This window comes from Anopheles arabiensis, chromosome 2 (assembly GCF_016920715.1).
Source record: "Anopheles arabiensis isolate DONGOLA chromosome 2, AaraD3, whole genome shotgun sequence".
Classification (NCBI taxonomy): Eukaryota; Metazoa; Arthropoda; class Insecta; order Diptera; family Culicidae; genus Anopheles; species Anopheles arabiensis.
Window position 1 is genome coordinate 84,226,416 of NC_053517.1, and position 15,124 is coordinate 84,241,539.

At 44.6% G+C, this 15,124-nt stretch overlaps 1 protein-coding gene across 6 annotated transcripts in view; it reads left to right on the forward strand.

Annotated features, from left to right (window-relative positions):
• Positions 1–2,337: 2,337 nt before the first annotated feature.
• LOC120896588 (Krueppel-like factor luna) overlaps positions 2,338–15,124 on the forward strand; it is a 302,013-nt gene continuing 289,226 nt past the window's right edge. Inside the window, exons 1-2 of one of the 6 annotated variants that reach the window (XM_040300808.1) lie at positions 2,338–2,423; positions 9,248–10,929. In XM_040300808.1, the coding sequence (XP_040156742.1) occupies positions 10,828–10,929 (102 nt within the window). In that variant the 5' untranslated portion in view covers positions 2,338–2,423; positions 9,248–10,827. Of the gene's footprint in view, positions 2,925–8,170; positions 8,434–9,247; positions 10,930–15,124 lie in introns of those variants that run through there. The other 5 variants (XM_040300805.1, XM_040300804.1, XM_040300806.1 and 2 more) reach the window with 5 other exon arrangements.

Here is a 15,124-nt window from a genome sequence, read left to right on the forward strand (position 1 = left end):
CGTGAACAACTTTTATTTCAGCTAAGGCAATTTCAGGCAGCTAATTCCAGGACACTATGAACAACTGTATTAATAAGCCAGGTGCATCTGATTCACTTCGGATAATTCAGTCTCGCAGCTCTTAAGCAGCTCTTAAGCAGCTTGTCAGCATCCACTAGATGGAGGATAGATGAAATGAGTTTTATTTTTAAATACGAATCTTCATGAAAATATATGTGTTACCCTGCCGAAATTTATTTGGTTTAAAATTAATGTATCGTGTAACCATTTTTTAATTAAATTTTACATTTCTGGCCTTCTGCTATAGTGTATTTTTTCACATTGTTTCTGTTGATTCACTTTATATGTTTATCCGTAATAAAATTCCATAATTGTGATATCAATATTTAAATATGAACCATCATGCAACGTTTCAAATCAAAAAGAAAGCTTAATCATCAAATAAACTACGTTACACAATTAACTTGCCATCGTGGCTCGTTTTTGTTCATTCTATTTAAATGTATTGCGTTAATGTCATGCCTAGCTGCTATGATTGGAGTTTAAGGGGAAGGCTGTAAAGAAGTGAACATATTGAAATTAATCCTGAATAAATGGGCTCAATATTTTGCGACAAACACACATTTATCGCCGTCTTACAACGACAACCTCTGGTTAATGGGTCAGCATACCTAAGATACTTAAAATGTTTTAAAGTATTTTTCTAGCAAATAATGTTTTTATTAATTAAAATCACTGTATTTTTTGTATCAAACATGTAGATTTTTTATGATGATCCGGCGTGTTTGACAACTCGATAAGTCTCTTGTTTGATATCTCTGTTGCGACATCTCGAACAATAATTTGTAATACAGATACAATTTCTGTTTGTTTAGAGTGCGTTTGTTGGACATTTTGAACGAAAGAATCACCCGTTTCTTGCTTTTTAAAAATAGTTTTACTTTACCATTCACATGACTGTAACACACAGTTACCCTTGCACAAAATGCAACAAAACTGCTAACATTCAAACGATTCCCCCGGTCCGAGCGAGATTCCTTGTGCCTGTGCATCGCGATCCATGCATTACAAGCTTCTCTACACTTTGCAAGGATTTTGATGCGAAATATTTCGCCCGAAAGCTCACCGAACGGACTGAACCATACATACCTGCACCAGCAGTTGGGCCGAAATGCAACACGAAAAATAGAACCCTACACACATTCCCGTGCTGTTCACGCATTCACACACTTGAGCGTCCACGTGTGTTGCAACCGCGTCACTTAAAATTATCCACCAAGCAGAAACTATTTTTTATATATTTGTTGGTGGGAGGACTTTATACTGTTTTTTGCTCAACGATGGGACACGCAGGAGGTGTGTGTGTGTGTGTGTGAGAGAGAGGAATGAAGAAGGAAGAAGCGTCCCCACGACGCACGCCCGGTACACGCGCTAGCCGGCGGCAGCTCGGTCCCACAGCCCGAGGGGAAGCCGTTGTATTTCCCTCCGGAGAACGGGAAAATGGCGTGCATGGCGTGCCGGCGGGGAGTTAGTTACTGGTTGTCCTGGCAGCGGTGGAAAATAGCCGACAGCGGCCGGCTTGCACAAGGCACTCGCACAACACCGGCGAACCGTCGGCCACTCGTAACGTTCGGGTCCCGCTCTCGGTTCGGTCGTGTTTCATAAATAAACAAGCCGCCTTTCCGGATGCTGTGTGTGCAAACGAGCGAACGGCGGAAGCGAAAAAGCGTGCTGGAAAAGCAGCGCGCAAACTCTCCGTCACACGCAAACACACACACACACACGCTACGAATTTCCCGGAGCGCGTGAGCGATGAAGAGAGCGATGAGAGTGACGCTTTTCCATGTGAACTAGGCTGGTTCTCTCGCTCTCCGGCTGTTCCATTCACATGGCGCTTGCCGGTGAAAATTCGCCTCGCAAAAGCTTCCCTTGATTCCTTGATGGAGGATGATGGGAGGAGGAGGGGATGAGCATACCAGCGAGCATCCTATCAACGAACCCCCTTATCATCGTCATCGTCATTCGCGTCATCATCAGCCGTCGCGGTCGTGGTCTCGGTTCGTTCGTGCTTTCATTGACGGTTCGTCTTCTCGGCGCCCTCCTAGCCCTACCCCCTGCATGCCGCTGCAAAATTTCTGCTCCCAACAGCTCCTTCATTTATCTCCTTCCCCCCTCTCCTTGTTCTAGCAAAAAGGACGTCTTCGTTTGCCGCCTAGCCACGGGGGGGACGCAAAGGGGGGATGTTCGCCCGAAGAAAACAGGCGACCCGACCCGATACTCTCCGGGTGTGCGCTCGGGTGCCGACCGCGCTGCTGCGGACGGTCTGCCAGATGCGAGTAGACGTTCGAGGCCGGCAGATCGCTGCACGAATTTTCGCACGCCACGCCGTGTGTGTCGGAAAATTCCCCCCCTTCTCAAAAGTCGTGAGTGTGTGTGTGTGTGTGTGTGTGTGTTGGACCTGACATTACGCGCCCGCTGCTCCCTGCTTCCATGTGCGGGTGGGTGGGGTGAACCACTCCAGCTCCCGCGCCAGTCCGTGTGCGTTCTCTGTTTGTGTTTGTGCATGCACACCAACAAGCACACGTGTGCGTTTCGGTGTCCAGTGCGTTCCTATTCGCTTCGAATCAAAATCCACCAGAAAAGCTCCAGCAAGCAGGTTCCCGTTCGAAGCAGTGCCAGTGCCAGGAAAAGCCAGTGGAAAATCCCGGTGGCATTAAAAACGGCGCTCCACCGTCAAACAACGGAAAAGCAGCGTTTGGTGTGCGGGTTCATATAGTGCTGGTGGTGCTGTGTTTGTTCCGCTTCCGGTGCAGCACAGGCGGAAAAATCTTCAGCTTCGCCTTTCCGGCTTGTGTGTCTGTGTGTGTGTGTGTGTCTGTAGCAGGACGGTTTGGTGTTTGGCAAACGTTCGGCAAAGCGCAGAAGTAAGTTTGTCTCCGGTTTGACGCGAGGGCGAGGTGGAGCATCCTTATGGGGAAGGGTGGGATGTATCATATGTACAGCTGCGGGAGCTATCAGAAATAATCCACCACAATTTGTGTGAACAGTGGAAGTGTGTATTTACCAGTGCGCTGTAAAGTGATAAGTGATTGTATTCTGGAATAGATTCGTTCCAAAAAAATTGCGCAAAGTGTTTGTTTTGGATGAGAAGAAGAGGGAAACTATAGTCTTTCTGACTATAACAGTGAGGTCTAATAGAAAATTGTGACTTACCCCACCAATTGGGGATTTCAATTTTTTTTCTTTTTTTTTTCTTTCGAAAACTTTTTAAACTTTCTCGGTGAAGAGTTCCTATGATCATATAAAATGTAATATATAGAACTTATTTTGAAATTAACTATCAAATGTTTTGAACGAAATGTCTAAGTATTGGCGTGGTAGATTAGAACCATATTTGCAATAGTAGGGAAAAAATAACCATTTTTAAAAATTTCAAGAATATAACATTGCAATGAGCCTGTTTCGCCAGTAGTCCAAACTTTTACTGCCTTTTGTTGAAAGCATGTTGTTTTGAGTGAGATAGAGGCATTTTTTACATGCAAACAAAATGGAATAACAGATCCAAATATTGTTTGATCATCATCAATTGAAACTCTTTCTGAGATGATCTCAATAGTGATAATTAAAAAAAAAAATTAGATCTTTGATATGAAAACAGATGAAAAAGCAGGAAGTTTAGAATTTTATTTCATCAAGCTCTAAATAAACCTTATCGTTCTGTTTAACAAACTTTTTAAGAATTTATTTTATTATGAATCGGATAATTTGTAATGTTGACGTTATATTGAAATTCTAATAGGAATTATTTGTTGTGTTTTTTTCTGTTTCTATATTCACATCAGTTAAGTGTTACAAAAAAGGTTGAGAAAAGTGAACAGTACAAAGCATACGTTCCGAAAACATTTCAGCGTATTGTCTCAATTCTTCAACTTCTAAAACTCAACACTGTTTATGAACCTTCGGGATAGTGAAGTTCCTTCCATTTAAATTTTAGTTTTAGTTATACAGATTTTTGAAATATGAAGTCGTTTTATCAAAACAAGGTCTTATTTCTTTTTTTTTTTAGTAGAATATCTACGTCTAACGAAAAAAAAATTGCCAGTACGGCACGATTTTTCTGGGAGCTCTAGGACGGACCGTTCAAGTTCCAGGAAGAATGTATGATATATTTTACAAAGTTGCAAAAAAACACAAAAAACGAAAACAAACCAAAAAGCATCTTCCCCCAAAACGACAGGATGTGATGGTTGGGATCCCTCCGAAGCGGATAAATCCCACAGAATTGCAAAAAACGACACCTCTGTCTGACCTGCGTTAGGACTGCGTGCTGCGTGCTATGATCTCATTTTCGGAACAAAAGTATCCAAACAAACGAACCCCTTCCGTTCGTTTAGTTTCAAAAATAGCTTGCCTGCCAGCTTCCCACTGTGCTGCTGGAGAAGGAGAGTTTTTGGAGCGCGTGTTGTTATTCCCCCCCTCCCCCTCTCTGAGGTGCTTCCAAGCCTACCCCGCGTGTGCATTTAAGCAAGATGTGCTTCAGAGATGCAGACTTTGATGGGTGCAATGTGAGTGCGTGTTGCATTTAGCAACAAGCCAAAGAGAGGGAGAAGAAAAAAAAGCAACGACCACTTTAAACAAACCTTGACTCCACCGTTCGACGTGAAAGACGTATTGCTTCCGCTCGATTAGGGGTGAATGTTTAGCTATTGGGCTAGCTAGCTTGGTCACTGTCCGGTCACTTCCTGCTCAAACTACTGCTGCCCCGCTGCAGGGGAGTGCGATGCATTTCTAGGACCCGCGAGCGGCTAGAACGCGTTAAGGCTAATTAAAAAGTCAAATCACATCACAACCAACCTTCTGATGCCTGGCGGGGGGAAACTGTTTAGTTAGTATGGACGAGTGGCCGTGATGGCTGGTGGACGTGTATATGTGTGTGTGCATGTGTTAGTTTCAAACAAGCCGTGGGTGCGTGATAATGGATTAGAAGCCGTCCCCTTCTTTTCGCTGCGGACGAGCCTTCCTGGCGCGACAAATGTCTGGCAAATTATGTGCTACGTCATCAGCTGAAAGCGACCCTATCCGGGACGAAGGGGGGTCATTGCATGCATGAGGTCTTTTGCCCACCCTCAACGTGTCGGGTGAACCGACCCTTCGGGTGAACTTTTACAGCACAACACAACAACAACTTTATTGAACAACCTTCCCAGCGGTAAAACTAGACAAAACAGAGAAAAAAAAAACTGCGTATGTCTATGACGTTGACGTAGGGACGCTTTAATGTTGTTTTCTTCTCCATTTTTCCCCCCTATCCCAAACAGCCCCCGCAGCAGAACTCAACCGTAACCCGAAAACCTTCCCCAGATCGCCAATTTCAATGGGTGACGGGGATTCAACGCAAAAGGGGGAAAAATCGTACCAATTTTCTCTCCATTCCACCCGTAGGGAGGTTCCGGGCACCGGAATCGTTTTCCCTTTGTTTTGGTTTTGGTGCCCAGCTCGGGGGAAAAGGTCATGCTTTTCCTTCTTCCTCCATTCCTTTCCTCGTCGTGTTCTATTCCTCCCCCCCCCACAACCCTTCCCCCCCTATCGCATCCATTTGTTTGTGGTTGGGTGAAGTTTTCGGGCGGCAAAACAATGGACGATGGAAGAGAATGGCTCTTTTTTATTGTAACGGTTTGCGAGAAAAACTTGGAAAATGCATCATCATTTGACGTTAGAATTGTTTTTCATGGCTACGGGGGAAAAGGCAGGAAACCCGTTACGTGATTGGTCGCATTCTTTCTTGATTTTAGAGCCAAAAATTCAAACCAACCCAGCGAGTGGGAAATAAATAAAAGCATTAAGGCACTTTGGGTTTAAAAATCATCCTTTGCCGCCCGCAGTTGAAATGTTCAACGGTGGTCGTAGCAATCGCTTCCACAAGTTTGATCGATTCCTATTTTTTTGTTTGTCTCTGGGACAAGCAAAACGGGAGATACTGGGAGTGCTTTAAAAAATCTGGCCCTATCTAATCTGAAAGCGATTAAACGCGTGTGTACAAACCACGACAAGAGGTAGCTGGGAAGAAATGGGCTGCACAGCAATTGGAAATTAAAACTCGTAAAATAATTGTAGATTAAGCGGACAATATGAAGAAAGAATGGAATAAAAACATCTCACAAGAGAGTCATAGAAAAAAAAACCCTCACGAGCGTTATTTTTACTCTTTCCTATCAATTTCCTTTCTGCTTGCCTGCTGGCTTGCACAACTTCGGCTGCAGGCTAGCGCAATTTCGTTATCATAACCGACGCGCAGCATAAAACAAATTCCAGCCGATACGATGACGCACACCGACACCCTCTGCCGTGATGCCACCAACCCTCACTACCCCAATACCATCTACATTCCATTCCAGTTGAATATGTGAGTGTGAGTGTGCGAACGAAGGGGCAAAGGGTTAGCTTAGCTATCGGACCCCTCGTTCCAATGCACACACACACGCACACACAAACACACACACACACGATACAAAAACGAGAGGGGATAGAAGAGACTTTCAACCTGTTGTCCAGGAGGGTGACGTTTTTTTTGGTCGTTCACACACGCTCTCTATGGCCGATCGCGCACCTTGAGAAACACTGAGTTTAAAGGGGCTGTTTTGGTTTCTCTTTCAATGGTGGCTTCCTACACTACCCTACTCTCTCGCTCTATAGCTCACTCTCTTTTTCTCTTGCACACTTGCCTTGTGGGTATGATCACATACACCCACACTGACACGCACTCGCATACGAAGCAGTTCGATCGCTTGTACGCGGGCTGTCATGACGCTGGATCGATCCGTTTGAAAAACAAAGGCAAACAGCAGTGGGAGAGGGAAATAAAAAGAGAGAGAGACCACAACAGAGAGCAAGCGGAGGATGAATGCAAAAGTGTCTGGGGGCTCAATAATGTGACGGGTAGGGAAGTCAATAGTTTACATTTAGGTCGTTTTGCATGTTAATTTTCGTAGAGACTTTGAGTCAATTTGGCTTTATTCAACAGTTTAAATAATCTAAACGCCAACGGGAATCAAATGACTATTATCATAGTTCTACTATTAATTTGAATCTAAAGAGAGTACAGGCTTATACAGTAACCATTTAAGTGAAGCCGGAAGTATAATTGTTGACAAATATGGTAGAAAATTTACAAATTTTTGGTACTCAGTGGTCAAACAAGTAAAACCAATATAAATATTTTCTGTAATAGAACAATACGGTGTTACTGGGATTATTACGATTTTTTTTAAAGTGACAGTCAATCTATGAAACATTACATCGTTCGCAACGCAACAATATAGCTTTTAAATCTATTAGAAGATAATTTTTAAATTATGTTTCTAGATTTGGTAGTTTTTTTTAAACGCTAAATTGAGTAGAAGCAAATACATCGATTATTTTAAAAATACAATCAAAAATATTGTATGCAAAAATGTGTTCTATATGAGATCATATATCATTTATCCCCATATTGCCTTTTACTATTTCATACAAATGTTTAAAATAATCTTTAGCTGTGTTTTGGTCTAACAACCTGCTATGAAATTGCAGTGTTGTGCTAATGAGAGTGATTATTATTTCGTAGTTTTTATGCAGTGCTTTACTTCAATCTTTCGTGAAATAAATTGGAATCTCAAATTATTTAGCTGCTGGGTTTTCTGTGCAATACAATAGTAAAATACTAAAAAGACATTTAGAAAAGCTACTTGTTGGATCGTTTTCGATTGATGGCTTTTGTTCTCAGACCTTCATCGTACTTCGTGTATGAGAAAACTCTCATCAGCACTAATTGTTGTGTGAAAAAGAGAGGGAATGTATGTAATAAAGAAAAGGCGTTCACAAGTGTTCGATAGGTTCGCTTCTTTAGCGTGCTCCCTTCAACAGCAATGAACTTTCCAGCCAACCTACACAACCTTCGAGTGTGCAAGCCGCTTGCATCGGCGCTCTCACGCTACAAACCGAACTCGCATGCTTTCCTCTCCCACTCCTTTCGCTCACACTTCATTCTCTCTCCATCTCTCTCGCTCTCACACCCAACCAAACAGACCGTACGCTGAAGCGGCTTGACCGGTCCCAAACAAAAATCCAAGCCCAAGAGGGTACCCTCAGCGTCAGCGTGATGTCAGCGGCAATTTTAGTTTTTTTTAGAAGCCGGTGTGATTCAGACCGCAGTGTGTGCCGTGCGCGCTCGCGTCCCATTCGCTCAAACACGCGTACGCGTCAAGCGTCTATCCGTACGTCGTTTCCGGTCGTTTTGAACGGTGCATCTGGTTTTTAACAGTCCTACACTACCCTCGGTCAACATCAGCAGAACATCGATCGAGAATCTAGCTGCGAGATTACCGTGGATCAAATGTGCGTGGGGCAACACGGTGCCCGCCAAAGCAAGGGTCAAGATCACTTTCTCTTTCACCGGTCAGTAATGGCGGGAGTCTCTCTGGTCTCTAGGGTTAGCTACACGCTAACACGTGTGGGATGCTGTGATTGAGTGCATTGGGTTGAGGGCGGTGAGGGTCAAGCTGGGGGCCGCTTCATTGTGTGATTCTCCCGGCCCGGTCCTAGCACAACACACAATCGTCTATGGTGATGGCGGTGCGGGTGTTGTTGCTGGTCGTGTGTGCATTCAGATAAATAATCATTTCCGCCATTTCTGACTCGCCATCGTGTCTTTTGAATGGGAAGAACAGGGAGGGCCCGGGAGAACCACCAACGGGAACTTTTGATGAGGAGGATCAGCAAAGAGGGAGAGAACGAGGGGAGGGGGGACTTTCCTATCTTATCCCCTCTTCTCCTGCAGATACGGTTGTGATGGTGTTTCCAGAAATAGAAATAGAATCGAGAGATTCTTTCGCGCGCACTGGAAATTTATTGGATTCCATTCCGGGGGCGCACACAAATGGTGACGAAAGACACGCATTTGCTGTTTCCGATTGTTTGAATAGCTGCTATGCGCCTCTCTGTGTGTGTGTGTGTCTTTGTGCATGTGTCTATAATTAAACAAAACAACATGAGGAACAGGAACGTTGGGTGGGAAGGTCTTCAGAGCTGTCAAAAAGATGGCCCGAGAGCTGTCAGCCGATCCCCAGATACCACCAAGTGTCGATCAATTGATCTAAGTAGGCCTGTTCCTGTCATTGGAAACGGAGTCCGTCTCGTATCGTTTCTCATCTAGATGGCCATGACTGTCATTCTAATTATTGTTTCCACTTCATTCTCTACTTTACTCCAGATTTGAAGACATCCGCAGCGAGCAAACCACAACCCGTGAAGCGTGAAAGAAGCCACTGAATGGCTGCACGCAGACGATCGCCAAAATCCGAACCCGAAGTGCTTACTATCAAACTGTTGTTGTCAGTGCAAGTGCAATCAAGTGCAAGTGCAAATCCAACACAAGTGCGTGAGTGCAAAAGGTGTGAACAAATGCTGTTGATGAAATAATCACGCCTGTGCAGGAGTTTGTGTTACGCGTACGCGAAAGTGCAGCAGCTCAGCTGTCCTCCATTTTTGACGAGGCGTATACCGAACCTGGTTGGACGCGACACAATGGCCAATCAAGTGTGGTAGCCATTTTTTTGTTGGTGCTGTTTTGGTAGTGCGAAATGTTACCACCAGCTGTAGTTGTGTGGCTCTTCCCGTTAGTGTTCCGTAGTGGTTCTTCCGACCGTGAGTTCTTGTAGGTGAATTTCAAAGTAGTTAAAAAAAATATTCAAACTTCTACAAAGTAGTTACCGAAACAGTTTCTGTTCGCTGTGCACGTTCGAAGGCAATGGCTACTAGGGTGCAATAAATTCCTCAACAATTGTTTGCATGTTCTGTGGCACAAAGTGTCTGTGTAAGATGGTCCCGTAGAGGAGATGAAACCCGCGTAAAGTGTTAAATATACATGTGGGATGCATTGAAGATAGGTGGAAAACCCAACAGTGAGCAAAATAAGTTGGCAAGATCGTGATTGTATTAATTTCAACTCAAAAATGTACGTGCGTGCGTGAGTATGAATGGGTTGGTTAGTTCCCGATCGAGTGAGTTTGTGCCATACATCAGCTAAAGTTGTGTCTAAATCCCTACCACGGGTGCGGATCGTGAGCGGAGGTACAAACGAATGATTTAACACATTGGTGGAGTGTTATCCAGGAGCGAAAACCTAAACCAAGAAAATAAAAAAGAGAAAAAAAAGGTATTGTTAAGCCAATATTGCACAAAACGAGCGGAAGTGCGAGAAAAGTGGTGGCGTTGCAAGTGGAAAAGTTTTTTGTTTCCCTTCCAATTTCTGTTCTGTGAAAATCAAGAAGCATACGATTCACGTTTTTTTTCTTTCGTGTGTGTGTGATTGTCTCTGATACGCGAGTTTGTGTACGAGTTTAACACGTTTACAGCGCAGTAGATGTAAACACAGAATAGGGCACTAGCGTCAGCATGTTGATGATGGTTGTGGTGTGAAGAAAAAAGCGAGAAAAATCGAAGGCAAAAGAAGTGAAAACCCGAAACCAAAGAAGCATGGGTGCGTTATATTAATGGTTGAATAATTCGTTTCCAAATTCGTGTGTCGTGTACCAAGCGTTTTTTGGGCAAAACCTCTGGAAGAGCTGAGCTGAAGTTTAAAAAAAAAAGGTTGTTGTTCTTGGTGAAGTGTGAGCCAGCAAGTGTTTTAATTATTCTGTGTCAGTGTTGCATAGAGGGAAGGGTTTGTGTTGGCAGAGTGGCCCCGGGCGACCCGCGCTTGTGTCGATGTGTTGCTAGAGCTCAGTAGTTGTTAGTTCGATACTGATTTGCAGATTTGTTACGACCGATTTTCACGGAACGGCCCCAACGATGGATATACTGCCGAGCGGGAGCATTTTCCGGGAGCTGCAGATCATCCACGAAACTGGATGCTTCTCGTCCGAGTCGTCCTTCGAGGATCAATGGCAACAGGTACGTACTTACTTACGGTTTTTTTTAGATTTAATTTTAAGCTCCATCAACATTCTTCCTCTTCTTGTGGTTGCAAGAATTGGTTTGTTTTGTGGCTTATCAGTTTGCAGCCCCCTCACGCCGCCCCGAGCGGCAAGCAATCATTCTGCAGCCATTTAATGTGTCACCTTATCAGTGATTGTGAGGATTTACTGAGTCAACTTCACTGGAACTGTCTCATGTCAGCGTTGTGTTTGATAATTCCATTCGACATGGGACCTTTCGATTGTGCTGCACTCTAATGGGCATGATGTCACAGGGAAACCAACGCTTCCAAATCTTGATCTGTTCGATCAAGAGAATGTGATAAAGATTGCCATTCATCGGTTGTGATTTGTTTCCTCCCCCTCCCCATTATGTCTGATAACATCGCTTAACTCTGTGTGTGTGTGTTACTTGCTCTTGTATCGCCGGAGCGAAAAATCCCAAATCTCAAGAACGTTCAAGAACGTTTCATTTGGAACTCGTGAGAAAATGAATGGCAGCTCATCTTCATGGAACATAAAACAGTAAAATTCAACACTCGAGTGAGCCGAGACTTTCCCCGCTCGTTCCTACTGATTTCCTCCAATTTCCCAGGCGAGAGAAAGAGCGAGCGAGATGGGTCAAATATTGTTTATGATCGTCTTTCCTGTGGATGGTAGACGTGGTAGACATTTTCCAGAAGGCATCGAGAAGGCAGACAGAACCGCGCTCTGGTTTGATGTACCTTTCGCCTCCTCTCGCGCCCTTGATGAGATTGGACGGGGACGTTTGGCAATCGGATTTTCCCGTGAATTTTGACCACCCGGGAGACGTAAGCGTGAATCGCAACCGGATATCAATCCCGGGGTGTGGGAACGAAAGGGCCGCATTGGAAAGATTTACTCATCGTTCATCGTTGAACTCGGGCATGGGACATGGTATCATGCGTTGTGTTGCAAAATACGGGATGTGTATGTGTGGGCCACGCTAAATGGGAGGCATAATGGTTTGTTTGAAATTGTGCCAAATATTGGCCCACAATTCGTGCGAGCAAATTCAAAATGTTTAAAGAGTAATGAAGAAAAAAAAAACTTGCAACAATCACAACTGGCTTATCAAAAGTTTGCTTACACGATCCAAGAATATGATGAACGAGGAAAGAAAGCAAAATGTTGTGGCTAAATTTCTTATCAGGAACTTAAAATCAACTAAATGGTAAACGGTTTCGCAGCCATGTCCAAACGTATTGCCAATTGAAGGACGTTATTTATTATTCATGGTTGTCGGGTATCCCTGAAATGGCGTTGTCTATAATCACAAGTCCTTATAATCGCACTCCTCAAATAAGTGTTGGCTATTTTATAACGGATTTAAAAAAGAAATGAGAGAAACATTTTGCTTTTTTTTTTTTGCAAGACCTGTGAATCATTGGTGCATTGGAAGATTATTTATGGACATTGGATGTTAAAGATATTGGAAGCAATGTTTGACGGATTTTATATTTTTGAATATATCTTGAGGAATTTGAATGATCAGATTTTTCCTAAAAGCATCGTAACAAAACTTCAGAATTGGAGTCCCGACCTTACTGTGCAAGAAATAATTACAACCTGTTAATCAAGAAATAATTCCAGAAATTGGAAATAAAGCTAAAGTTTTGTTAGAGGAATGAATCGAAGCAGTTCATCAAACCTTGAATATATTCTTGAAGTTGCGCAGACTGCAGTACAGAGCTTTAATTAAAGCTCTAGATGTTTCGTATCAGCATCATAACATGTCCGACATGCTTTCGACACACTTAATATTGCCTGGAAAATCCTGAAGCATGCTATTCTTGCTCGTGATACATTGACTATGTAAAACTCCTGAAGTACATAAAACAAAGGTTGCTTTCCGCAATGTTGGTTTCCGCCTTGTTTCGCCAAGCAGTCATGTACTTTGTTCCTTTCGTTTTTGTTGTAATCTTATGTTGCTCCAGTCCTACACCAGCATCCAGGAAGAATCATCGACCCCCCCCCCCATCAAACCCGCTTCCTGACAACGTTTTCCACGGAATTTCTTTCACCATGCTGTGCTAATGACGTGCAGGTAAATGTACCTGTCCGCAGCCGCATTAGTGTGTAGCCGCCGCTCAGCTTCCTGTATGCGTGCTACCGTTTCGTGCTTTGTTGGTCCTTTTTGGAAGTTAGCTATCCCTGATTCATCGGCGCAGCATCGACGCGCGGTAGAAGCGCAAGCAAATCTTCCATCTGTTTCACTCGCGCTGGATGTTTATTTTGTGCTGTACTTCCCAGCTCCCCACAAAACAGAAAAGCAAGGAAACGGATCCTTACCGAGGGATACAGATTGGGTTGAGAAAGAAAAAAAGGTACCGGAAAGGCGCTGTTACGCCATCTTCACGGTTTCGCACTTTTTTCGCCGCTGGCTATGAGAAGACGCTTTGCCTTCGTCTTCGTTTCTCAGAGGCGTCCCTTATCTTCCTCCAGCACCCAGCAAACCACCGTGTACAGCGAGCGTGTCTAAAGTAACCGGAAGTCGATCAGAAAGTAAACCAGCATCATCGTTTTCCATCATCGCCTCAGCATCACCACCATCATCATCATCAGTAGTAGCAGCGACAACAGCGACATCGTCATAAAAGATGGCAGGAAAATCTTGTTGCGAAAATTCCGCTCCTCCCCTGCTGCCCTTTCTGTTTCTGGTTTCCCCACTCGCTCATCCCATGCCCTGCCGGCGAAGAAAAGGCAGCAAGACGATACAGGCAAAAGGAATAGGAAAACATAGACTGCGATGAATGTAACCATAGGAACCGGCATCATCATCCTGGCACGTCCTTAACAATTCACTGTGTGGATGTGTGTATGTGTGTGTCTGTTTGGGTGTGTTTGGGTTGTATTTTGCGCTTACAACTATCCGTGTTTTCCACTGCCGGGTGTCTCCGCCGGCTCTATTATTTCTTGCCACTTTGCCGGCGACGAACTGGCTACCGAGGGCGGCCGCCCAAGATGGAGGCGCAAGACGGAACGACGGAAAGACATTCCCGCTCCCTTAAACAAGCCATAATTTTCTGACCCGGTAGCATAGCCCGGCTGCGAGGCAAAACTCTCGTTCCCTCTCTATCACCTTTTCTCTTTCTGTTTCCTGCTGCAAAATAGCACGTGGAAATGTGTGTTCGAGGGTTTGGAAAATGCGGCGCCGTCTTGAGGCGGGGGTTTTGTTTTTCCCTTTCCCGCTTTTTGAGGGGGAATTGGGGTGCTGTTTCTTGCTGGTTGGAAAACTGCGACCAAACACACGCACACAGCATGGGAAAGCCGGGGAGCTAATATCATTTCGAACGAAGCTTGCGTTGCGTTTCCCGCACTTCGGCGGAACCGTACGGCCCCAGCGCGTGTTGAAAAGGTTTCCGAGCTCTTTGCGTTGGATTTTCCTTTCTCTTTTCTCTCCTCTCACCATCTCTGAGTAAGCCAACCATGGTTTAATGTTGTGATACGATCAAATCTAACAAAACCGAGGGAGGGGATACATACGCAGCGCCGCATACAAACGAAATTTGCCAACCTACGCGGCGCTCTCCCGCGATATTTTCCTTGCTGAAGTTTTCACCTCTTCGCAATTTTCCTTGGAAGCCTAATAGAAGCACAGTATAGAAAAAAAAAGATAGAAATGCGACCGTTATCCAGCGACCAACATCGCCGTTTGAAGCGTTGGAAAAACAAGCGCGCACCGTTTACTTCACAAACTCCGTCCATATTCGAGGCTTATTTTCTTCCGCCGCTCGTTACGGGCTGGTTCGCCCGCCACGAACCTTGCGCTGCCTCGGCCTCCCTTTAACGGAGGGTAATATTTTCCGGTGCTTCTTTGCCTCACCTCAAAGCCTCCGGTTCGCCCTCCTGTTGTCTATTGCGTTGCAGTCTATTTGGAAGGAAAGGCATTTTATTGCCTTCATATTTTTGTAGGGTCTCTCTTTTGCTGTTTACTTTGGGTGGGTGGGTGTGTGTGCGCGCCCGTTCGGTTCGGTTATGGTTCATCGGGTCACGCGACATGCAAATTTTCCCGCCACTGAGCAGTGGGGCTGGAATGCGGAGAAGCAAAAATAAAACGAGAAGACGCACGCACATTCGCGGGGGAGTTTTTTTTGTTCGTGTGAGTGTGGCAACCTTGGAAACGATTTTTCATCGGTGATTTTTCCGCC